The sequence below is a fragment of the Eumetopias jubatus genome, unplaced genomic scaffold (genome assembly GCF_037043125.1).
Source record: "Eumetopias jubatus isolate StellerSeaLion01/CBP00866 unplaced genomic scaffold, mEumJub1_p1.0 scaffold_3, whole genome shotgun sequence".
NCBI classification, from domain to species: Eukaryota; Metazoa; Chordata; class Mammalia; order Carnivora; family Otariidae; genus Eumetopias; species Eumetopias jubatus.
The window spans coordinates 60,463,588-60,488,790 of record NW_028274809.1 but is presented as its reverse complement, the minus strand read 5'-3'; the positions used below and the strand labels follow the sequence as shown (position 1 = coordinate 60,488,790).

Genomic DNA, 25,203 nt, shown 5'->3' with positions numbered 1-25,203 from the left:
CTCCAAACATTATTGTTGTTACCTTGTTTTAAAAACATGTCATTGGTTATAGGGGCACCTGGCTGGCTCAGTTGGTGGAGTATGAAACTCTTGATCTCAGAGTCATGAATTCAAGCCCCACGTTGGGTATTGAGCTTACTTTAAAATTAAATAAATAAAAACATGTGGTTATTAATATAGCTTTATTTTGAGCATTTTAAGTAGTAATCATGACACATTTTCCTAGTATTCCAAAATTATTAGGGTTCTCTTTAAGGGACATTTATTAGTTTTTAGGATGGATTTAGGGTTTTTTTTTTAATAGTCTTTTGAAAATCAGTTAGATACAGGAACTAAATAATACAGATTTCCAACCAGATTGTTGGGGTTTGCATCCTGGCCTCTCATCTTACTACCTTTGTGTCAAGTTATTCAACTCCCATATCCTATTTTTTCTTTATCAACTGTAGAAAATTAGACTACCTATCTTATAGTTAGGATTACATGAGTTAATACATGTGATTTCCGATCTTTATGTAAAGTTATCTCTTTATTATATGTTCTAGTAGAAGATTCATATATTAATCTAGAACAGTTTACCCAAAATGTATTAAAGTTTCCTGTATTACAGTGTTTCCATACTGTTTTGCAGTGTTGCCACCTATCCAGGAATCTCGGAGTCATTCTTCATTCCCCATATCACCCAATATTTTCTTCCCTAAATCTGCCCTTTCCCCTCCATCTCCGCTCCTACTGACTTGGTCTAGGCTTTCATCATCTCACTTGAATTTTTGCAGTGGCTCCTAATGTGGTCCTCCAGTCCCATCCTCAGCATTACTAACAGTGTTGTTCTGACAGTGTCCTACCTGAAAGTTGTTACTGGCTCCCTTCTGGCCCAGCATGGTGGGTTCCTTCTCAGTAAAATGTGGTGGGTGGAGGGTTGGGCAGGTTAATAAGATAATGTATTTATGGATAGTAGAAATTCAGTAAGTGCTGGTTAATATTATCTTTTTAAAGTGAGACAGTTTTTGGTTATCTTTCTGAAACTTTTCAGTTTATGTTAAAATTAATATGTGGTCCATAAATACATGCTGGGTAAGGAAACTTAGAGATGAACTTAGGTCAGGAAAAAGCAGTTTGGAATTAAAACATTAGCAATGAATTAATGAATAGTGAAATGAAGAATAATAGCACTTAATCTCAGTTGTCTTTCTTCAGTTAATATATTTATTTACTAAAGAAATTTTTGCGTGTCTACACTGGCCAGTTCTTTATTATGCTTTGGAGAAGGGGCTGTTAGTGACATGTATATTTACCCATCATTTGACACAAATTCCGAGTCTCCTAGTTAACTCCCCTTAGAGGTTTTGTAATTCATGGTTAACATTATGTTTAGGCTTCCTTAAGGAAAAAACTGTGTGGGACAAATTTGGGCATATTCCTGCTAATCTTATTTTTAACAGTGGAGACTTAAAATTCAAAGAATATAAAGAGATTTATCTTCTTTCTTAGTCTAACCAATAATTGTGTTTGTTGCTTAGAAAAAGCAGAGAGATCTTGCTAAAATGAGAAAATGTCTCAGACCAGAAGAACTGACAAACCAGATGAACCAAATAGAAATAAGCATGCAACATGAACAGCTGGAAGAAAGCTTTCAGGAACTTGTGGAAGATTACCGACGTGTTATTGAACGCCTCGCTCAAGAGTAGAGATTATTTGGCTCTGTACAGGAAGTTTGCAAATTTCTGTACGTTGTGTTGTGGAAAATCTGATGATGACTTTAATTTTAAACTCTTGTAACATTTACTTACATTAAAAGTTATCTATCTTTAGTTGAATATTTTCTTTTGGAGAGATTGTATATTTTAAAATACTGTTTAGAGTCTATGAGCATATATTACATTTTAAAAAAATATATAGCTTCTGAAATACCACTGCAGTTGCTTCCCTTCTTAACAGTATAATAAATGCTTAGTTGTGATATGCTAATGTGTGATGGTATGATTCTTAAGTACTAACAATAAACTTTTTGGTCTTGTTAAAAAACTTTAGGTTTTCACATCACATAATACCCTCTAGGTCCATTCATGTTGTCACAAATGGCTTTTAGGCTAATTTTAGGCACCTTTAAAATGCATTTCTTTAAGGTCTTCCTAGTAATCTTGTTTTTCCTGTGTGATTTCTCCAAATACGAAATATTCCTAGTATAGATTTGTTTTGTTTTAAATAAACTCCTCTAATTAACTGTTTGTTGGGGGCAGGATGGGTGGGTAAAAGAGAGAAAGGAAACTAGATATAGCCTAAAGCCAAAATGTTTGACATCACATATTAATTGAGGATAATTTATAAGTTAGCATAAATGTATAAATAAAATTTTGAAAAAAGTTAGCATAAAAGTTTTATAAATAATAATGTAAAATGATAAATCAGTTTATAAAAATCAATTTATACACCATTATTGAAATATATCTTGTGTAAAATGAGGTTTATATGTGTTGTGATTTGTTACAAGGTTCTGAAGATGTCGAAGTCCAACAGGATAAAAGCCCAAAGTAATGATAAACTGCTTACTATAGTTTTACTTTATTTTTATTAGAGTATAAATAAATTGCTTGATATGGAATCATTAAAAGTAAAAGCCTCATGTTTATAATGTGTACCAGTGAGTGAGGTATTGTATAAAATAAAAAATGGGATGTAAGTTGAATTTTACTTTTAAAATCTGATTTGTTCAATGCTTAAGGCAAAATCCCAACTTGGATAAGCAGTCTTGTCCTTAGATCAGCTTTCCATCAATAAAACTTGTCAAACATAGGAGAAGCAAAGTAACTAGTACCCTCTGGATACAAGATAGCTGTGGCCAGCAGCACACCAACGGCACTAAGCCAAGCCCCCCTTCCAGGGTGTTGGAAAAGTTTTAGTCTCATCTCAAAAGCTTATATATATATAGATGAAACTTGGATTTCTGAAAGTATATATGTACATAGTTTGTTCACATAGAATGAACTAGTTCAGTTAAAATCCTTTCTGAAAATACATGAAAGCAATTTGCTTTCCATCTAAATTAGCTAATTTTAAAAATTTTTATTAAAAATTCACATTCGATACCTTGAGATGAGCTACCAAGTTGGGGGTGGGGAGAACAGTACAATCTAAACAAATTATCTTTCAACATATTTTTGATGTAGAAACCAGAAAAAGCCAGTGGAATACCAATTTCTGTACTTTTTTTAAAGCAATGTTCTGTGATAAATTTATGGATAAAAATCTGGTTTAGCATTAGTCTCTGGGACTTGAGAGGCTGTACCTTCATTTGGATTTAGAAGGGTTGAAAATCTGATAGATCTGTACCTTGTGTAGTGTAATTAAATACCAGGATGGGTGTGTAGTAGGACCATGTATAAACCCAATACAGCCACCTTCTAGGTCCTGGGGATCACTTTTCCACCCTCCAGTAGTAGGCTTCGCCCATTTTATCATCCACATACACATCTGTATTTACTTTTGGCCTTTACTTTTTTCATTGACCTTCCCTCCCCCATCATCCTTAATTTTTCCCCTGTCGTCCAAATTTTATTTTCTCTATATGTAAGAACATGTTTCCTTCCTGAGCATCAGTTTTTTCATCTGTAAACTGAGGTTGTACTAGAATTATCTCTAGGTTTCCTCCCCCTTCCAAGATACATGTTTATCCTTTTCATATCTTTTCTTCTCATTCTAAATGCTTTTATATTAAAATGTGAGTGTAGATGTGGTATATATCTAAAATAAAGTATTTTTGGAAGTATTTTCAAAATTCATAGTGAGTTAAAGTGTGAGAGGAAAAAAAAAAAAAACACTGTCCCTGGTTGTCTCCAGATTGCCAGGGCCCCAGCTTGCTGTATCAACCCCGTCTATTCTGAAAATTTATCTCATCCACTGCCATCCTTGCCTACTAGAGGAAAGTGGACAGCAAAGCCCCCAACACTGTATCAGAGAATGATTAGAATCATAGACTTTAGAGCTCAAAAGACTTAGTTCCTTAAACTCAATCTTAAATTCTTTTTATTAGAATTTAAAAGTCTGTTTAACAGTATAAAATACTGATTAAATAATAAAGTACCCATAATTCTTCCTTTTTTTTTTAAGGTTTATTTATTTATTAGAGAGAACATGAGCTTGGGGAGAGGCGGAGGAAGAGAGAATCCTCTAGCAGACTCCCTGCCTGATGTGGAACTCAATCCCAGGATCCTGGGATCATGACCTGAGCTGAAATCAAGAGTCGGATGCTTAACCGATTCAGCCACCCAGTCGCGCCCATAATTCTTCCTTCTGAGTGAAATTATTTTACATTTGTATATTATCTCTGTATTTACATTAAACATAGTATTTTTAATGTTTCCAGTGCTTAAAATGGTCCTAACAGGAACAATATTTCATATTGATATGCCCATAATAAACTATTTACTTAGGTTTTTTTATTAAAACATTCAAATGAATTAATGCCTTTGTGTATATATATTTTTGTATCTGTTAAATCATTTCCTTAAGATAAATTCCTTGGAAATGAAGTTACTGAATCAAAAGGCAGGAATATCTCTATGGCTCAGTTATACAAACATGCCATATTTTACAGAATAGCTTGTAAATTACTAACATGAATGTGTGTACTAGTTTTAACAATTTCAGTGCCATGGGATATTGATTTTGTTTCAATAGTATAAAATCTCAAATTATATTCCTTTTGCTTAATGGGAAAGCTGAATATTCTTCCATTTTTTAATGAAAATTTTTCCCTAATATGAATTATCCATTTGATTTTTTCAGTTTATCTTTTGGGATCTACACTCTCACTTTATAGATGGACAGTAGTTCCAGAGGTTCACTTGCATAAGGTCACATTATAAATTTATTGCGAAGTCAGGACTATCCCCTAGGCTTCTGACTTCTTCTTCATCTCATTTTCTATCAAGTAGGCCAACCAAGTCTTAAGCTTGTCAGCCCACTAAAGCTCTTTGTAAGAGGGGCTTTTTGGGCCCCTGGGTGGCTCAGTTGGTAAGAGGGGCTTTTTTTCATCAGCATCTGGAAAATACGTCTCTTGCATGACATTCACCCTAGGTACCAGACAAATCCCCTAACTGCCCTCTTGTTTTTATAACCATAGAGGAGCAGGTATTAGGAAAAGGATATTTGGTTATAATGACTAAAAGTAATGGTGCCTCATTTGAAGTATGGCTTGAAGTTCCTCATTTTCTCTCAACATTTTCAAGTTTTCAACATCTACACTTTTTGTTTCCATATTCTTTTATATCTTTATTATAATACATATTTCATTCTCCCTTGTATTATGTGTTATAGTGGAGTTATACTGTGCATTTACTCATTGATTGGGTAGAGCTGTCTTATATATACAAGTAGTGTGCACATAGTACAAAAATGCAAAAGGGCATAAAGAAAAAAACCTCACCCCAGTCCTCCAGAAACAACCCTGTTTCTGATAATTTTGAGTATATATCTGAATGTATATCACACATTCAGAGATATATGCATAAATGAGCACATATGTATGTCTTATTTTGCATATGGTAACCTACATATATTGTTCTCTTAAGTTGCTTTTTATTTTTTTTAAGATTTATTTATGGGGGGGAGCACACGAGCAGGGGTGGGGCAGGAGAGGGAGAGAGCACGAAGCCAGATACGGGGCTCAGTCTCACAACCGTGAGATCATGACCTGAGCCAAAATCAAGTTAGAAGTAATCGACTGAGCCACCCAGGCACCCCTCCAACTTCCTTTTTAGGCGATATATCTTGGGGCACCTCGGTGGCTCAGTCAGTTAAGCAGCTGGCTCTTGATTGCTGCTCAGGTCATGATATCGGGGTCCTGGGATGGAGCCCCACGCCAGGCTCCAGGCTTAGTGGGGAGTTTGCCTGAGATTCTTTCCCTCTGCCCCTCTCCCTACTTGCACGCTCTCTTTCTAATAAATAAATAAATATTTTTGAAAAATAAACTTGATATATCTTAGAGATCATTAAAGCTATCTTGTTTAATGGCTGCACAGTATTCCACTGTATGGATATACCATAAGTTACTTTACCAGTTCCCTATTATTTAGGTGGTTTCCAGTATTTTCCATTACCAACAGTACTGCAATGCATATTCCTATACATGTGCAAGTATACCTGCACACTGAAGCCCTAGAAATCATGTACCTTATTCTGATCTCATTCTTCTAGTTACTATACTACATTTAAAACAGTCAAATTAACATGAACTAAGGTTACAGAAGCTTGAACTGTACCAATGTGGAATAAATTATGCATACTGGACTAATCTAACCATCCTCATTCACAGCTAGAAATATGAATTACCTTAAAGTCACAGTGATTTGAATGCTTAGGCATATGCACCTGACTGTTTATCCCTTTAGTCTTGCTTAGCTCTTCTCAAACCTTATCATCCAGAATTGCTGTACAGCAGGGTTTCTCAATCTCAGCACTACTGACATTTTGAGCCAGGTCATTCTTTGTTGTGTGGGGCTGATCTATGTACTGTGAGCTACTAGATGCCATTAGCACTACCCTCAACTCTAGCTGTAACAACCAAACGTGTTTAGACATCGCCACCTGTCCTGTGGGGGACAAAATCACCCTTGGTTGAGAACCACTACTACATAGGATTAAATATTCATCCATGTTAAGCGCTATTTTTTATTATGTAACATAGACATTGTACAAAAGTCAAAATGAGTAAGAGTACTTGATGAGAAGCTGCCCTCCCCCCAACCCAGTCACCCGAATTGTCACCCTTCTCCAGAGGCAGTTACTTCTACCAGCCTCTCTTGTGTCCCTCAGAGTTAATTATCAGTCTGCAAATATCTGTAATTTTTTGTTTTATCCAAATGCTGATATACCACATGCAGTACTCAGATGTTTTCCAGTTAAATTTAACTCATTTTTATTAGTGCATATTAGAACACTTCAATTCTAAACACCTGGATTCCAAACACCTATTTGATCTTCCATAGTTTGATTTCAGTGTGTTTAATCCAATCCTATTTTAATATTGTTTCCCATCTCACAAGCAGTGCTACAGTGAATATTCTTGTGTATACCCCCATTTTGTACATGTGGGAGTATTTATGCACGATGGTGATGGAATCACTGAGTAGAAGGTTACGGACATTTTACATTTGGTAGGTTGAATACACATTTAAGACAATAAAGAAATTTGAATATGGACTCTACATTAGGTGATACGGGATTTTGCATTTTTGTGATGATGATACTGTGATTGTGTAAGAAAATGTCTTTACTCCTAGGGGTTACATGCTGAAGTATTTAGGGACAGAGTCATAGTGTCTGCAACTTACATGCAAATGGTCCAGAAAAAAAGTACGTGTAGGTGTGATACATATACTAACATATGTACATGCATACATAGACAAATATATGTATATAAACAGAAACAGCAAATGTGCCAAAAAATTTTTAATTATTGAATCTAGGTGGAAGATACATACAGGTGCTCACTACATGATTCTTCAACCTTGCTGTATTAGATTTTCAAAATAAAAATTGGGAAAGAAAAGTTATTGCATGCATGAAACAAAAACATACTGTGGAAAAGAAATAGTGAATAAAAAAGAGCTCTTGAAAATTTAAAATAAATATTCTAATTCAAGCAGCAGAAATGTGGGGCCTAAAGTTGAAGAAATTTCCTAGGACATCGAAAAGAGAAGATGTGAGAGAAAAGATAAATCAATATGGGAAATCTGATAGCCAGTTTATTTTCAGTTCAGAGAGGAAAAGAAAACAGAAGAACATTATCAAAAAAAGGGAGGATAATTCCTCAGAGTTGAAGAAGTCAACCTTCAAATTAGAAGCTCACTGAAGTTTGAACAAGGTTAAACCATCATCACAAAGATTTACTGAGCACTTACTATCGGCAAAGCACTTGAATCGGTCCTGTCAGTACTCACAACAGCCCTCAGAGGCACATGGTATTCTCCTCAGGTGAGGCCTGGGGAGGTTATTTTATCTGAGGTCACACAGGAAGTGACAGAGCCAGGATTTTAGTGAAGGCAGTCTAATTTGCTTGGGTTCTTAACCACTACACCACTTACCTAAAAAGACCCACATATAGACTAAATTATTAAATTTCAAAACACTGAGCATAAAATAAAGATCCTAAATGCTTTCAGATGGCAAAACAAAGGTCACCTGGGGGAGGAGGGGGCATTTAAATAGCATTAGACCTAGCATCAAGCCTACTGCACGCTAAAAGACAATGGAACAATGTCTTCAAAGTATAGAATCCTACACCCAAACTAGCAATCAAATGTGACAGTAAAATAAAGGTGGTTTTGGAAATCTAAGAAACTAGAGAACTTACATCACACACTTTGTGATGAAGTTACTTGTAAGTCTACTTTAGCAGTATGAAGGTGAAATCAAAGAGCAGGTTAAGATGTAGAGTATAAGAAATGGAAAAAACTAGGGCGCCTGGGTGGCTCAGTCGTTAAGCGTCTGCCTTTGGCTCAGGTCATGATCCCTGGGTCCTGGGATCGAGTCCCGCATGGGGCTCCCTGCTCCGCGGGAAGCCTGCTTCTCCCTCTCCCACTCCCCCTGCTTGTGTTCCTGCTCTCGCTGTGTCTCTCTCTGTCAAATAAATAAATTAAAAAAATCTTTAAAAAAAAAGTGGAAAAAACTAATCTGATTCCAATAAAAAGAAATCTGAGGATGGCAACTGAGTAACATATCTAAAAGTATTTGCTCCAAATTATAATAGGAGACTATAAACTCAAGAAAAAAAAAAAAGTATAAGAAAGTCAGAGTCCAAACATAATAAACTGTGGTTGCGTGGCTTTGAGCAGTAACTAGAAACAAATTGGTTGAGTCCAGTCAGACTGGGAAAGGGTAGGATGGGAGATTATCGCTTTTCAAATTGTAACCCTTGTTGTAACTGCATGTTTTTAAAAACTGTGTTACTTTGATATGAAATTTTATTTCAATACTATTACTATATTGTTCAGCAACTAACGCTGAATATGTATCATTATCAAATAAAATATAACTATAAAACATGTAAATTTTAAAAATAGGTTTACCTGAGGCAGACAAGTGGCACCTTTAAACAATGAGACTGTGCTCAGCCTGATTTCCACAAAGCAGAACTTGCCAAAAGAAAAGAGAATGAAGTGCTTTCTTTAATAAAAAAAAAAAAAGAACTAAAAAACACAATATTCAGTCCTTTTCTTTGGAAGCTGATTCTCAAAAGGGACCATAGTTTACCATGCTCTTTATTTGGCTGCCAAAAGAAACTGTCCCTACCCTTGACACCCCGGTGCTATGAATCAACAGACACCACATATAAAACCAAAGCTTTGAAAATTTTCATTTCATAATTTTGGGGGGCTTTCCATTAACCCTGTGGAGAAACAGAATGCAATAAAAGCGTAATGCCGTCTCTTACGAATATCGGAAGAGTGTAAGATGCTTATAAACATCTCGTAAAAAATATTTTTTAAGATCTGTGTACGTATTATAACATACACAGGCTGGAAAAGGGTTGTGTCTTCTCTGCTACGACCTCTTGTCTGGGCCTCCCACTCTTGACCTTCAAATTGGAAGGGGCAGAGTTAAAGCTGGATTAGATGGTCTTTGAAGCCTTTTCCCAGTTCTTCAACTGTATTCTCTCTCTTCAAACTTAATAAAAGACCAGTTGGAAAATGTGCTTTGGTTAGACTCTCAGTTCACCTGGACAGTTCTTTAGATTTTTAATTAATAATTTTGGCAGGTGAATCTGTGTGGAAGTCTTGGGCTGTGCAGTATGTGTTTGCCTCGCTCTCTGAATCCCCCTTTGTGAAGGCCGTGGGGCCACCACAGTGAGGCTTGTTTGCTGTCTGTTCCTAGAGCAGCTGCTGCTTTTCTTCCTTTATCCTTTATCAAGCAAAAGAAAGTGCAGTGATGTTTGTGCGTGCTTCAGAGGAGGAAAATGCTCTCCAGACAGGTTATTCTCTGGGTTAAAGTGGATGGGGTGAGCACAGAGGAGCTAGCTCAGTGGGAAGAGAGGTCGAGGCAGCATCTGCCCTCCTGTTTGTTTTGACACTTTCAGTCTTGCATATAGAATGTGTTGAGTGAGAGGCGAGCAGAAGTTAAGAAATGCACTACTGCTTAGTTTGTCAGCCAATTTGCAGAGTGGAGGCGGAGAGTGGGAGGGGAGAAGGGGACATACAGCTAGTTTTCTTTTTCTATTATTAAATCCCTTGCACTTTCATCATCTCCACTTTGGAGATTCTTACCGCAGTGTATTTTGCATAACTGTTAACTGACCAAGGAGTACGGTTTCCTGCTTACGGTAGGAAATATCAAAATTCCAAATATTTTCAACCTATGACATTAATGGTCAAACTGCTCTCTCTAGGAACTGGTTTCACACAATCCTACAGGACCATGTACTTTTGCTCAAACACACTAAGCATGATACCGCAAACAGAACCATAAAGCCAGGGGCACCTGGGTGGCTCAGTTGTTAAGCGTCTGCCTTCGGCTCAGGCCATAATCCCAGGGTCCTGGGATCGAGCCCCATCGGGCTCCCTGCTCAGCGGGAAGCCTTCTTCTCCCTCCCCCACTCCCCCTGCTTGTGTTCCCTCTCTCGCTGTGTCTCTGTCAAATAAATAAATAAATCAATCAATCTTAAAAAAAAAAAAAAAAACCATAAAGCCAGTAAAAGAATATACAAAGATGGAAAGCTATGAGAAGGTACCCAGGAGTGTACCATCACTTTGGCGGGGAAAGAAAAAAACCAGTAACTAATCTTAGAGAAGGGTGGAGACAAAGAAAAGGGAACAAGTGCAGAGTGGGGGCAAAAGGAAGAGAGAATGCACAGTAGACTGGAATAAAGCCCCAGGTAAGTGTGCATTCCTGGGTGTCTGCATGGTTTGCCTGGTATGCTGTCTTGGACTCCATATAAGATGTGTGACAGGTCATGTTAACAACAAGTTCCTTCCCTTAGAAAATCCAGTCAATGGGACTTGCATAGAAAAAAAAAAAAAAAACTCTGGATGAATATATATCAACCTGTTAATACTGATTACCTGGACAAAGCTTTTCTGGGGGACTTCTACTTTCTATATTATACATTTCAGTATTTCTAAGTGTTTTTATTTTTTTTTAAGATTTTATTTGAGAGTGAGAGAGAGAGAGAGAGAGAGAGAGCACAAGCTGGGGGAGGGGCAGAGGGAGAGAGAGAAGCAGACTCCCCGCTGACAAGGGAGCCCAATGCAGGGCTGATCCCAGGACTCTGGGATCATGACCTGAGCCAAAGGCAGGCGTTTAACCAACTGAGCCACCCAGGCGCCCCCTCTAAGTGTTTTTAAAGAGCACATATACATACTTCTGTAAACAGAAAACAAAACAAAACCCAGACTTTTTTTAAAAAGTTCCAACAAGGGGGCGCCTGGGCGGCTCAGTCGTTAAGTGTCTGCCTTCAGCTCAGGTCATGATCCCAGGGTTCTGGGATCGAGCCCCATGTTGGGTTCCCTGCTCCGCGGGAAGCCTGTTTCTCTCTTTCCCACTCCCCGTTTGTGCTCCCTCTCTCACTGTGTCTCTCTCTGTCAAACAAATCAATAAAATCTTAAAAAAAAAAAAGTTCCAACAAGGAGATCAAGAACATTTTCTTTTCTCCTCTTTCACAAGTGTGGATTAGAGACGCTAAAGGAAGAATTATATCCCTTCCTCTCACCTTCATCTTTGCAGGAAGTGAAGGTATTAAACAGGTTCTAATTTCCTGGAACCTTATCTAATTAGCGTTCAGCATTTTGCTCAGGTCTTGGCAGCCAGGGATAGCCAGGCTCTGTAACCCTTCACCCCTGGAGTTGTTCCAATGGGCTTATCCTCTCAAGGGTATTTGGTCCTTCTTTATGAACAATCTTGTGAGCATGTTAGTCTCAGCTTTCCAATTAGTGTTTTTTAAACATTTTAACTCAAATTCCCTCAGAGCCAAGTCCAAGAGATGAGGTCAAAGAAGCCTTTTTTTCCCTCAACCTGCACAGTTCCAAAGCCAAATCTGACCAAGACAAGTATTATCAGAAAACTGGGATGCATCAGTAAGTGAGGTCTTGGACTTCATGCTCTTCCCCTATAGCCCTCCCATACACTCCTTCCCTTGGCTTTTGCCACCACTCCGCGCTCCAACAATGAATAGGCTATTATGCTGAAGCATTATTTCTGCTTACAATCTCCCATATCTTCCAAGCCAAGAGGTTGAAACAATTCGAAATTAATACTGGCCAGACTGGGCCTGAAAGCAACTCCCTTGGGACAATGTTTTGATCTTACCCTACAGCTAAGTTAGCCCTGTCTGATCCCATTTTACTCTGCTTACCTTTACAGACTGTTCGGGAAGATGAAGCAAGCTATTTGCTGAGCCCATTTGGACCAGGCCTATAAATGGTTATAGATTCCTGAAATTTTCTGAATTTCAGGGTAGGAGGGGCCCAGGTAGGACAATATTGTTCCTAGAAGGGGGTGGAACTTAAAGTTTCATTTACATAGGATTTATACGACTGAGAAAATATCATTAGACAAATTAAAAATGGGAGGGACAGGAGGGTCATGTACTACTGAAGTCCCACTCCCTTGCCCCTGGTTCCTTCTTGGTTGGCACTGCTATAGAATAAGAAAACAGGGCACAAGCAGCAAGGAGAAATCCTCTTAATTTCTCACAACTGCCTTGGATATGGTATTACTCTAACTCAAAAAACATGGAGCATCTACACATTTTCTCTAAGGATACCCCTACTTGGTAATATATCCACTGTTGTCTCAAATGTTGGCATAGGAAATGACCTCCTGCCAGCAAGTTGGTTAAGAGTGCCTTAGAAATTTTCCACCTGAACATATAATCATTTGAAGCTGGACCCTAACTTTACAGGGGTCCAGTGAGCTGCTGAGACAGGTCCCTGTTGTATGTTCAGATATGTTTTTATGCAGGACTCCTAGTTCCTGGAAAGAATGTTCATTTGACTTAAAAAAAATGTAAATAAATTAAAATATTTCCTCATACTAAAATCAGATAAGTCAGAGGGCAAGATTGGAAATACTCTTCACAAGCCATGGAGTAAAATGCTAAGAAATGATCCTGAAATCAAATCAAAAGGCAAATTTTTCTGATTCATATAGCAAAATTGAGAAGCAAGGTCAGGAAGGGCAAATGAAGGCATCTCAGGCTAGATGACAGTCTTGCTGAAGCTGTGCAGGCCCTAGGGCACCAGTTTCCCTCAGCAGGCCACAGAATCTGCTTTGTGCCCAGTAGGAAATACTGCATTATTCCAGTTAGTTTTACAGTGGGTTCATATATTCTTCTATAGATATGTGAGCATTTTAGTATGGTTTATGTTTTTAAGTATCTTTGCATTATAGGTAATCTTAATAAGTATTTAAAAATCTAAACTTGTAAAACAGGTTACAGGATGATGTTTTACAAAGCAAAATTTATTTTTAAAGAGATTTACTTCATGTTGCATAATCCCCTAGAGCATTTAAAAAATGTGAATTTGAATTACAAATTCAATACATATGTTACAGAAACCAATATAATTTAAATTTGATTACAAACTATATACAACTTTTGAAAAAGTTACAGTATAAATCTATAATAAAATATTAAGTAGAAGAAGAAAAACTGACTTCAAAAATATGAATATAAGAATTTATTTCTGATTTATTTCTTTTATAAAAGAGGATAAAAAGATTTTAAAAGGTGCTAATAAGACATGAACTTAGGTAAAAGGCAAAAACTGAGGTAAAAGACCTACAAAACAATAATTAATCGCAATTAATAAAAATATTTTAACATTACAGTATGAATTTTGGACACAGAAACTGAAGGTATTAAGAAGTTATCCTTTATTTCTTGAACTCTGGTTTTGAAAAACTACTCAACATTTTATTCAAGAATCCCAAGCGCAAAATCTGAATATTGGTGGGAATTCAAATCAGTAAAGCACCACAATATAATTAACCTTCATTTTACAGGTGTGAAGATGGGCAGAAATGGAGTAGAGAAGTGAGTCAGTAGTGGTTACTCATCTAAATGAAAGCACTCTAATACCCTGACTCTCCAGGATCACAGAATGCTAGAATTGCAAGGGACCTCAGATGTTGGTGGTCTAGCCTTTTATCTTGTTGGCATTTATCTCATAAACTGATGATTTTGGAGGACACATACTGGCAACTTTGAATTCTTTTAATGTCAGAGGGATATAGCATGAGATAAGCCAAATCAGGTCAGTGGATGAGCTACATAACCTGCGCAAGTTCCCATCTGTGTCATTTCTAGCTCATCCTAGATACCCACATTCTATGGCGAACTTATTGGGCATTTCCTCACTGGATCCCACTATGATGGGGCCACCTGATTCCACATGGTGTTTCCTTTTCCTTTTCTTTCTAGTAGCAGGGGAACAGAGCAGATATACCATATTCAAAAGTCCTCTCTCTGGAACTGATCTGAGAAAAAGGTGGAGCTTGAAGTAACCTGTGGGAGTACTTTTCATTCTCATCCTTGCACATCTTACTTACCTCAGTGGAAAACATTATTTCTCTTTATCTTTCAAGGTGACCCAAAAACATCCAAAACTGGGTCTCCAAGAGGTATAGCATGTGTCCTCTAATGAACTGCCACAATCATTCTTTGAAAGTAAAAATATCAAACTATGTAGTCATTAAAAAGAATGAGTTTGAACTAAGATTTGATGTTTATAATGAGTGCAAAAAGCAAGTCCTAACAGTAAGTATGTGAGTCCATTCAAAATATTTACACATATTTGCCTGTAAAAGGCACAGAATGATGCACAACAGTGGCTGACTGGAGAGCTGGATTGTGGTGCGCAGAGAGGGTTAGGAAGGGGACCTGGGCTTTTTTCCTTTATTCATTTCTGAATTGTCTGGATGTTTCACCAAGTGTGTACTTAAATTCTTAAAAATTAATTAGGGAACATCACACCAAGAATCTTTATCAGTCTTTACTGCATTAAAAGTCTGGGAAACCGTTAAATTCTTGGTTTGACTGGTTCCATGGAGAGTTCAATTCCTTCACCAGACATAAATACGAGCTTCTTTGCCTGGCACCAGGCTACTAAGATCAATAACACCTGGTCTATGACAGGATGGAAATCTGCCCCAAAATGTAGCTAAGAGGAAAAGTGATTTTGGTAAGAATGGGCACCATCATCACTAGGGATACAACGGCACCCTCACTTGTCTCATAATTGGCCTTCTGTAGGCTTCATCTTTCGGCAGCACCATCCTCTCATTCTTAAAAGTCAGATTTACGATTAAGAATCCAATTAATACCATTGAGCGGGAAGTGTCCTTGGGGAAAGAGAAGTCCCCGGAACAGACCCACTGGGGTATCCAGTATTGATTTTGCAGCTACAAAGATTCCTGTCTTACCTGGAGTCCCTGCTGAGTAATGTAATTTCTGGGACAGCATAGGGGCAGCTGGTGACTTTGAACCAAATTTTACCTTTCGACTCAATTCAGGGAAATTGCAAGAGAGTGCCCGACGATGCAAAGTGCTATGTTGAACGCTAGATTGTGCTTTATTTTTTCCTCCCAACTTCACGTTTCCATGCACCAAAATGTTGATGCTACAAATATTGGATGCCACGCTTACCTGACAGGCTTCTTCCATCCCACCTGGGCTCAGGGGCTCTGAGCGAGCGCGCGAATCGTGGCTGGAGCCCGCCTTTCGCGACCGGAGCGGGCTCGGCGGGCCGCGGGTTCCCAGGCTGGCCCTAGCGCCGGAGCCGCTTTGCTGCCGGGGCTCCCGCAGTCAGCCCCCGGCGCGCACGCGCGCTCCCCCGGGGCGGCCCCGGCGCCTCCAGTCTTCGGCAGAGCTGCGACTGGACAGTTCCAGAGGGCGGGGCGGGGCGGGGCGGGAAGGCAAAGGAATGCTCCGCGACCACGTGATCGGCGCTAACATGGCGGCGCCCAGCGGCGTCCACCTGCTCGTGCGCGGAGGTAAGCACCTGGAGAATCGCACCGCGGGGGTTTGCACGGTAGCTCACTCGCTAAGCACCCGGGTTCAAAGGGGTTACACACCCGCGCTCAAACATTTCGGCGCACACGAATGTACTTTCAGTTCTACCGATACACGCAGACACACAAGCTGACACAGGGACACGCAGCAGGAACACGACACATTTATTCACTCGTCATTTGCCTGGACCGCGTCACTGCGTGGCATCTATTCGCAGTCACTCCTTGAGGTTTATGGAACGTTGTCTGAAGTTTTCTTCCCCCATCAGTTGTATGATTAGTGTAGCAAACTTACTTATTTTGGCTGCGGAGCGATGAACCTACGGTAACTCGGGAACGCGCCTGGATACCCAGTTGCCACAGAGAAAGCAATTGTTTTGTATCTCTTGGCATGATACAATACGTCTTTTGGGAAACTTGCAACATGTGATCATTCTGTTACAGTGACTTAAAGTGAAGAAGCGAAGAAATCATGCCCGGGTAGCTCTCAGTAGGTGTTACCCTTGCGTGAATGGTGATACTTTAGTAAATGTGCAGATACTTTTGGAGGTAAATTAGGGAAATCCTTGTTAGATTTGTTCTGAATCTTGGTTAGAAAGAATAGGAAGTTGTTTCAAGGATTGGGAAAGAGGGCAACTAACATATTTTGAGGGACTGCTTAGGTGTCAGGCACATAGGAACAGCAGTCCTGTGTGGTAAATATTTTCATAGTAAATAGCTACCGTTTATTAAGTGTTTTTTAAGTACATGGTACTGCGTCAGCACCTTATATATGCTAGCTACCTTTTAAAACCCAATGAGTTAGTGCGTGCTTCAGCAGCACCTATACTAAAATAGGAATGATACAGAGATTAGTGTGGCCCCTGCGCAAGGATGATGTGCAAATTCGTAAAGCGTTCCATATTTTTTGGAATTAGAATTTTAAGATCATTAAGTAAATAAAGGAACACTGTACTGTGAAAAGGAAATAAATAAAACCCAATGAGTTAGGCGTTACTCTCGGTTTGCAGACGAGAAAAGTGAGGCAGGGAGGTTAAGTAATATGACTAAGGCCGCACAGATTTTGAGAGGAGCCACAGGAAGATTTGAAGGGAGAGATGTGCAAGAAGAAGGTGATGTAAGTAGTATTTTGGGCTGGTTGGTTATTAGAGGGAAGTCAACAGGAGAATGCAGCCCTGTGAAAAAAGCCCCAATTTACATCTCTTAAGATCTGGGCTCCAGGCCAAACTCTGTTTACTAATCAAGTTACTTTTCTGTTTCCTCTTTTGGCAAGAAATAATGGTGTTTAGGCTTTTTTTGTGTACCACAGGTAATGGTGAAGAGGATCTGGGGAGATAGTCGAGGGAGAGGAGGAACCAAAACACACACACACGTACATTTTATATATATACACATATATGTGTGTGTGTATGTATATAATCCCCACAGATTACAGAAATAGCATATTAATTTTTTGGGGGGGTGACTTCTGATTTTGACAAATGGTGGTTTAGACAATCCTGGGAAAGACTGCTATAGGGAAGCCAGGTCAGGTTATTGGTTCCTATAACCCATTCCATTATATACCACAGTGCTGCAACAACTAAAAGAGGGATCTTCTGACTAGAAAAGGGACAGAAAATGTGTCATCAGGGAGAGATTTAGTGACCAGGAAAGGTCACTTTTATGGACTATCCATAGCTAGTTTTAAAATGCAGACAGGTTGTCCTGTACCACTTGCCCCGAGGATGGAAAACGAAGGGTAAATTCATGAAGGCTCCTGTCCTCTCTCTTCTTCCTTTTCACACACTTAAATTGATGTAAATCAATTCACTATAAGGCTTTCTGTGTCAGGGTTTATCATCAGCATCTATGTGCATCTTTCCTTCCTGGAAAATAGGCAGAAAACATTTTTTTTAACCCATTAAGAAGGCATGAGGTTTCTTTCATGACTCTCCAGCTCACTGTAGCTTTAGTCACTGTATACCCTATAGACCGTAGTCACCAACCTCCTCTCAACATCCCCACTCCTGTTAATTCTTGTTCAGCAGGAGCTATGTTTTATCTGTCCAGTTTAACAAGCGTAGTAACTGGCTCAAAGTTATACGTACTAAACATACTGAATTGAGAGGCTGTTAAGACTTGCTCTCTGCCATCATGGACTAAGGGATGAGTAGAAACGGTGAGTAGTGACATTAGAAAGGAGAAAGGACATATCAATCTGTTGAAAGCAAGAGATAAGGTAACAACAGCCTTTTAGAGATGAAAGTATTCCCTGGTATTAGCACTGGCAGGAAATCCCAGATCATAGCACATAATGCCTACTGTCAGTTCCCAGGAACTCTTCCTTGCTTAGTCTCTCACTCCCAACCCCGCTTATAGGAATCCTTGTTCCAGCTCCTGAAGGCATTACACAGGATCCTTTGTATGGGAAGGAATGGGGAATGCAAGTAAGTGGGGCATACTTTCTCCTTTACACTGTGGTCACTTTTATGAGCCTGGCTTGTCTTCTACCTCTCTGATTTTCCCAGACTTTCACTAGGCTCTCTGTTAGGTTTCTAAATATTATTGTTCCCCAGGATTTTGTCCTAAACTTTCATCCCTGCTTTCTCTCTTTGTTGTCACCAATCAAATTTATCTACCTCAATGACTGTCAAATCTAGGCGATTTGTAAAAAATGAACAGAGCGTCTGCTGGAACTAGGCACCAGCCTCAATGCCAGCTCTATGTTGGGAATCTTTTCCTAGATGTCTCTTAGGCCCTTTAAACTCAACAGGTCCAACGTGGAATTGAATATTTTTCTCCACATCTTCTTCTGGGCTTATAGACTCTATCTCCATCAATGGTATTACCATACAGTCAGTATTTAAGTGAAAGCATTTGCGTTCTCTTGGTACCCACCTTTTTTTTTTTTTTTTTTAATTTCTCTGTCCTGGGGCGCCTGGGTGGCTCAGTCAGTTGGGTGTCTGCCTTCATTTTAGGTCATGAGCCCATGGTCCTGGGATAGAGCACCACGTCGGGCTATCTGCTCAGTGGGGAGCCTGCTTCTCCCTCGCCCTTTGTCATTCCCCATGCTCTTACTCTCTCTCTCAAATAAATAAAATCTATAAAAAATTTTTTCTCTGTCCAGTGAGTTAGTAAATCCCATTTCTTTTTTTATTTCTTTTTTTCCCCTAAGATTTTATTTATTTGACAGAGAGAGAGAGAGCACACAAGCAGGGGGCATGGGCAGAGGGAGAGGGAAAAGCAGACTCCCCACTGAGCACGGAGCCCAACACAAGGCTCAGTCCCAGGCCACTGGGATCACGACCTGAGCAAAGGCAGACACTTAACCATCTGAGCCACCCAGGTGCCCCAGTAAATCCCATTTCTCCCCCACCCCCAAGCTATGTATTTACTTATTTTTAATTCAAGTATAATTAACTTATAGTAATGTGTTCCTTTCAGATGTACAATATAATGATTCAACAATTCTATACATTACTTGGTGCGCATCATGATAAGTGTACTCTTAATCCCAGTAAATCCCATTTCTCGGATCCCTCCAGTTTTCGGCATGGTCTAGGTATAAGTCTACCATTCCTTGGCTAGACAGGGCCTTTGTAACTGGTCTCCACCTCAGTCCCTCCTCTTCCCCACAACTACAGTTCTGTCTCTAAAATTCTGCTCTGATTATGATGCTTCCCTGCTGAAAAACTTATGGGAACTCTTCATTGCTGAGATGAAGTCCCTTAGCATGGAGAGACAATTCCAGCACAGTCTGGCCTCATTTTATCTTTTCAGCCTCATCTTCTGTCAGTTCCCTATCTTTATATGGCTGCTAAGGTTAACCATTGTGCACCTCCTTAATTGTGCTCCTGCAATGTCCTTTTTCACCTGACAAACCATTCATTCCTCAAGGGCACACATAAATGCCATCTCTCCTTTAAGCTTTCTTCGCTTCTGCCCAGACAAACCAACCCACTCTGCTTATGTAGCACTTGGGGCGTACCTTTACCACAACACTTGTCACCTGGCATCAAAGTATGTACACTTCTCTAAAAAATATTAGTTTACACCTCTATCGCCCCCATAGAATGGGAGCTTCTTACAGGTGTGTCTTACCTTCTTTGTCTCCCCAAAGCCTGGAGCACAGTGTCTGCACATGGTAAGTACTCAATTTCATAACTGAATGAAAATCCTTTCAGATTGCAACCTCCTATAGAAATATTTGTGCACTGAGATTGTATGGTAGGCCTAAAGAATCAGTATCTCAAAATGTCAGTTTCCTTCACATAACAGGTCTAGATAGTGAATTTTTTTCCTTCCTTCCTCCCTCCCTTCCTTCCTTCCTTTTTTATATTCCATACCTCTCCAAGAATAATTTCAGGCACTTTTACTTCTGTGTATCTTTTTTGGCAACTATGAGAATTTCATTCCAGGTTATTTGAATTGTGAATCAGACTTAGAAAAAAAGAAGTTGAAATGGGGGAAGGGAAGAAATCTAAAAGAGAAGTGCTTGAAGTTTAAGCAGTGTAGCCATGGGAGAGATGAAGGAAGCAGATGGAAGTAAACCACTTCCATGCTGCACCTAAGCACTATCCTGCTGTGGAAACAAGCCATGTGGAAGGAGCGGACGCTGTGAGAGGAGAGGGGCCGACTGTTGCCAAGTCTGGCACAAACTCTAAGAAAGCCTGGTGGGTGTGTGAAAGAGTCTGGCCTTTCCAGAGGGCTGGGTGGCAATGTCTGTCAAGATGTAAGGTATACCTGCCTTTTGCCTAACAATTCTGCTTTTAGGAATTTATCCTAAGAGACCAATATGATGATGAGTATGTAAAGGTGTTTGAACGAAATTGTATATTGGTGATATTGGACAGAATTTGAAATGTCCAGTGCCTGGGTGGCTCAGATAGTTGGGCGTCTGCCTTCGGCTTGGGTCGTGATTCCAGGGTCCTGGGATCGAGTCCCGCATCGGGCTCCCTGCTGGGCGGGGAGCCTGCTCCTCCCTCTGCCTCTGCCTCTGCCTCTCTCTCTCTCTCTCTCTCTCTCTCTCTGACTCTCATGAATAAATAAATAAAGCATTAAAAAAAAAAGAATCTGAAATGTCCATTGGTAAGAGAATGACTACATAAATTGTGGTTCATCCATGCACTGGAGTGCTATGCAGCCATTAGAAAAGATGATGTCGAGGGGCACCTGGGTGGCTCAGTCGGTTAAGCGTACAACTCTTGGTTTCGGTTCAGGTCATGATCTCAGGGTCATGAGATCAAGCCCCATATGGGGCTCCATGCTCTGCATGGAATCTGAGATTCTCTCTTCCTCTCCCTCTGCCCCTCCTGCTCATGCTCTCTCTCTTTCTCAAATAAATAAATCTTAAGAAAAAAAAAGATGGTGCCGATGTACTGTAGACTTAAATAGTCATTGACACATATTGAGGAAAAAAAGGCAGGGTATAGAACAGTGTATCCCCCTTATGTAAAAGTATGTAACTTTGCTTTCTCGTGTATGTATGCACAAAGAGGTATCTAGAATGATGTTCACTCAAATGTTCATAGTTGTTATTTCTAGATGGTGAGATTGGACTGATTTTTACTTTTTTGTGTTTGATGTGTTTGAATTTTATATATTAAGCATTTTTGTTATCCAAGTATTATGTCATATATCCAAATAGAATATTTGTATTATTATGCATTACTATACTGTAATTTAAGATGCATATAATGCTACTAATATTTCATTCTTGGTTTTTTTAGTTTAACAAATGTAAAAAGTATTTACAAGTGCTTCTGTTCATTTGTGACTCTAAAGCCATCGATTCTTCTGCTGAGAATTCTCTTACCATAATGGTTTTCAAAAATTTAACCTCCAGGTCAGGGAGGGGCTGTTGTACCTCATGAATTAAGTACTTTAAACTTTTGTCGATTGACCTGAGATCCTTACTATCTTGTATAGCTTCTGTAGGAAAATGTATCCTCAATTTTGCCAAACCAAGTTAGAATTAAGTTTTGGGATGTAGTCTATGTGCAGTTTGGAAAATGCTAATGTAATAAGGAGCTTCCTGTGACTTAAACTCTTCATGTTGCTAGCCAGAGAATGAAATGGATTTTTGCTAATATGATATTTTTTTATTTATTTTATTTTTTTAAAGATTTTGTTTATTTATTTGGCAGAGAGATACAGAGAGAGAACAAGTAGGCAGAGAGGCAGGCAGAGGGAGAGGGAGAAGCAGGCTCCCTGCCGAGCAGGGAGCCTGATGCGGGGCTCGATCCCAGGACCCTGGGATTATGACCTGAGCCGAAGGCAGCCGCTTAACCAACTGAGCCCCCCAGGCGCCCCGCTAATATATTTTTTAACAAATACCTTCCAACTCTATTATAATATAGCTTGTTACTCATAGATTAAGACATACTTAATAATCAAATAATAGTCCTAAATTCTCTAAAGTCAGACATGTCCCTAAAGCCATATATGTTCTTATGTTTTTCCTCTGCTTGAAACAGCTTTCTCTAACACATAGCTCCTGTCTCCTACTGAAATTATAAAATCTCAGTGCACAGTGTAGGACATGTAGATCCTCAATGATGAATACTTGCAGTCATTAAAAAAAAAAAAAAAAAAAAAACCCATGATGTTGACCTGTATTTGTTGACATGGAATGATGTCTACAACATATATTGTTTGGAAAAAGCAAGTTATAGAACAGTTTAATATCCGATTTTGTAAAATGAAACACCAGTATCCTAATGTGTGTCTAAGTATATAACGTACTGAGAGAGAGAAAGAGAAAATTTTCTAAATACTCAGTTTCTATGAAATGCCCACTTTCCCCAAGCACTGGAAATCTTTGAAAATGCAGAGTGGATGCTATATATCTTAGGGAATTTGGAAAGATGGAAGGAGAATAATATGCATGCAGAACATCACTTGAACGTATTATTTTGCAGTTAAAACAGCTTTTTCTTGTGGGGATTGGATTTTCTTTTTTAGCGTCTGAACATGGAGAATTTCTTTTTTTTTAAGACTTTATTTAACTATTTGAGAGAGAGTGTGTGCACATATGCAAGTGGGGGGAGAGGGGCAAAGGGAGAAGCAGACTCCTCACTGAGCAGGGAGCCCAACTAGCCTCGGGGGCTCAATCCCAGGACCCCTGAGATCATGACCTAAGCTGAAGGCAGACGACTGACTGACTGAGCCACCCAGGCGCCCCAGAATATGGAGAATTTCAAACATACACAAAAGTAGAGAGAGCAGTAAGATAAACTCCCACATACCTCTCACCTAGTTATAATAATCACCAACTTATGGCCACTCTTGTTTTAGCTTTACCCCTAGCCACTCTCTCCCTGAAACTGGATTATTTTGAAGCACATCCCAGATATCATATAATTTCACCTGTAGATTTTTCATTATGTATCTCTGAAAGACAGGGAGCCCTTTTTATTTTCTTCATATATCCTACATATCAGTTCTAGAATTTTCGATTGGTTCTTTTCCTATAGTTTCCATTTCTCTGTTGAGATTTCCCAGATGTTCACTTATTATGTCTACCTTTTCCTTTAAGTACTTGAACATACATATTTTTACTAACCATTTTTAAAGTCCTTATCTGTTAATTCCGTCATCTGGGTGATTTCAGGGTCTGTTCCTGTTTTACTGACTGCTTGGTTTTCTGTTCTCTCAGCCATTTCTTTTTATTTACAGTTTGTGTCAATGCAGATCAATTCTATAACATGAGAAGTTACTATTAATCAAAGCGTAAATACACAAACACAATGTACAACCTGAAATAGATGTACAGCATTCAGATATGAAACAAAACGGAATGTTCATTCACACACACAGTAGCTTGAGATCTGTTGGATATGGTTGTTCCAGCGTAGGTTCGTGAAGATGAGAAAAAAATGACTTTGGTTATCAAGACCAGTGTGGCCATATTAGATACTGGAACATCTAAGCTTTAGCGTGTGACCATGAAAACAAAAGACCTTAGAGAGGGTCTATTTTTAAAAAGCTTTCTGTGCATTGAGGCAATTGTGAAAAGATTTACTCTCCAGAGTCAGGCCCACGTTAGGCTTAGGATCAGGTTCTAACTATCTAAAGATACTGACTGAGAACAGAAAGTATGCTAAATATGGGTATTCTGATTGAGTTTTGTTTTTTTTTTTTAAGATGTATTTATTTATTTTAGAAAGAGAGGAAGAGGGTGGTGCCTGGGTGGCTTAGTCAGTTAAGCATCTGCCTTCAGCTTGGGTCACAGTCCCAGGGTCCTGGGATCAAGCCCCGTGTTGGGCTCCCTGCTCAGTGGGGAGTCTGCTTCTTCCTCCTCCCCACTCGTACTCTGTCTCTGTCTCTCTCTCTCAAATAAAGGGATAAAATCTTTAAAAAGAGAGAGAGAGAGTGCATGCAAGAGCACAATAGCAGGGGGAGGGGTAGAGGGAGAGAAGCAGACTCCCTGCTGAGCACAGAGCCCAACGTAGGGCTAGATCCTCCAAACCTGAGATCATGACCTGAGCTGATATCAAGAGTCTGATGCTTAACTGACTGAGCCACCTAGGCACCTCTCTGATTTTTTAAAAAACTATTTATAGAAAGAGTATAAAAGTCTTTCTGAATTTAATGTAGGTAAGTTTCCAGTTTTCACTTCCCAAATACTTGATTTACAGTTGTGGCTCCTGCACATATTTGCCTTTTTAATTTCAAGATTTCACAATTTTACCTTCAAAACAGATACGCGTGTGTGTATGTGTTTGTGTGTGTGTGAGTGATCCTATCTTTTTTTTCTTTTTACAGATACATTTTTAAATTGTAAAAACTATTCAACATATGCAGAAATAAGCATTTTGAAATTAATTGAGGTCAATGTATTTTGACTCTTTGGAATCAGTTTAGCTAAATGAATCTCATGCTTTTGTTGATGAAGAATAGGTGATAAGTATATAAACAAAATTCACTCATTATGCTTTGATTTGGGGTAGATTCCAATCCATCATTGCCCTGGCACATGTCAATTACTATATAAAAAGTCAAATGCAATGTCAAACCCAAAGCCGCAGAGGGGGAAGAGTTCAGTTCTCAAAGAGAACAGTAATAGCTTAACAATGTAAAACTTTATCCTGAGTACACAGGCGTTATATCAGTACTGCTGAAACAGTGCATTGAGGATTTATAGTAATGTCTAGAAATTTCTTCTAAAGGAGCTCATGGAAAGCTTTTTGTATTACCTGTTTTATGGCCTTGAAG

General features: G+C 39.1%; 2 protein-coding genes and 1 pseudogene across 5 annotated transcripts in view; all 3 read left to right on the top strand.

Moving 5' to 3' along the window:
* Positions 1–2,594, top strand: part of HAT1 (histone acetyltransferase 1) — a 62,382-nt gene extending 59,788 nt beyond the window's left edge. For 2 of the 3 annotated variants that reach the window (XM_028121123.2, XM_088021637.1), the window contains exon 11: positions 1,521–2,594. In XM_028121123.2, coding sequence (XP_027976924.1) covers positions 1,521–1,688 — 168 coding nt within the window. In that variant the 3' untranslated portion in view covers positions 1,689–2,594. Of the gene's footprint in view, positions 1–776; positions 883–1,520 lie in introns of all 3 variants that reach the window. The other variant, XM_028121130.2, reaches the window with a different exon arrangement.
* Positions 2,595–15,938: 13,344 nt separating this feature from the next.
* Positions 15,939–25,203, top strand: part of METAP1D (methionyl aminopeptidase type 1D, mitochondrial) — an 83,905-nt gene continuing 74,640 nt past the window's right edge. For both annotated transcript variants that reach the window (XM_088021636.1, XM_028125578.2), the window contains exon 1: positions 15,939–15,987. In XM_088021636.1, coding sequence (XP_087877762.1) covers positions 15,948–15,987 — 40 coding nt within the window. In that variant the 5' untranslated portion in view covers positions 15,939–15,947. The remainder of the gene's footprint in view (positions 15,988–25,203) is intronic.
* LOC114226111 (U6 spliceosomal RNA) lies at positions 16,814–16,913 on the top strand (annotated as a pseudogene).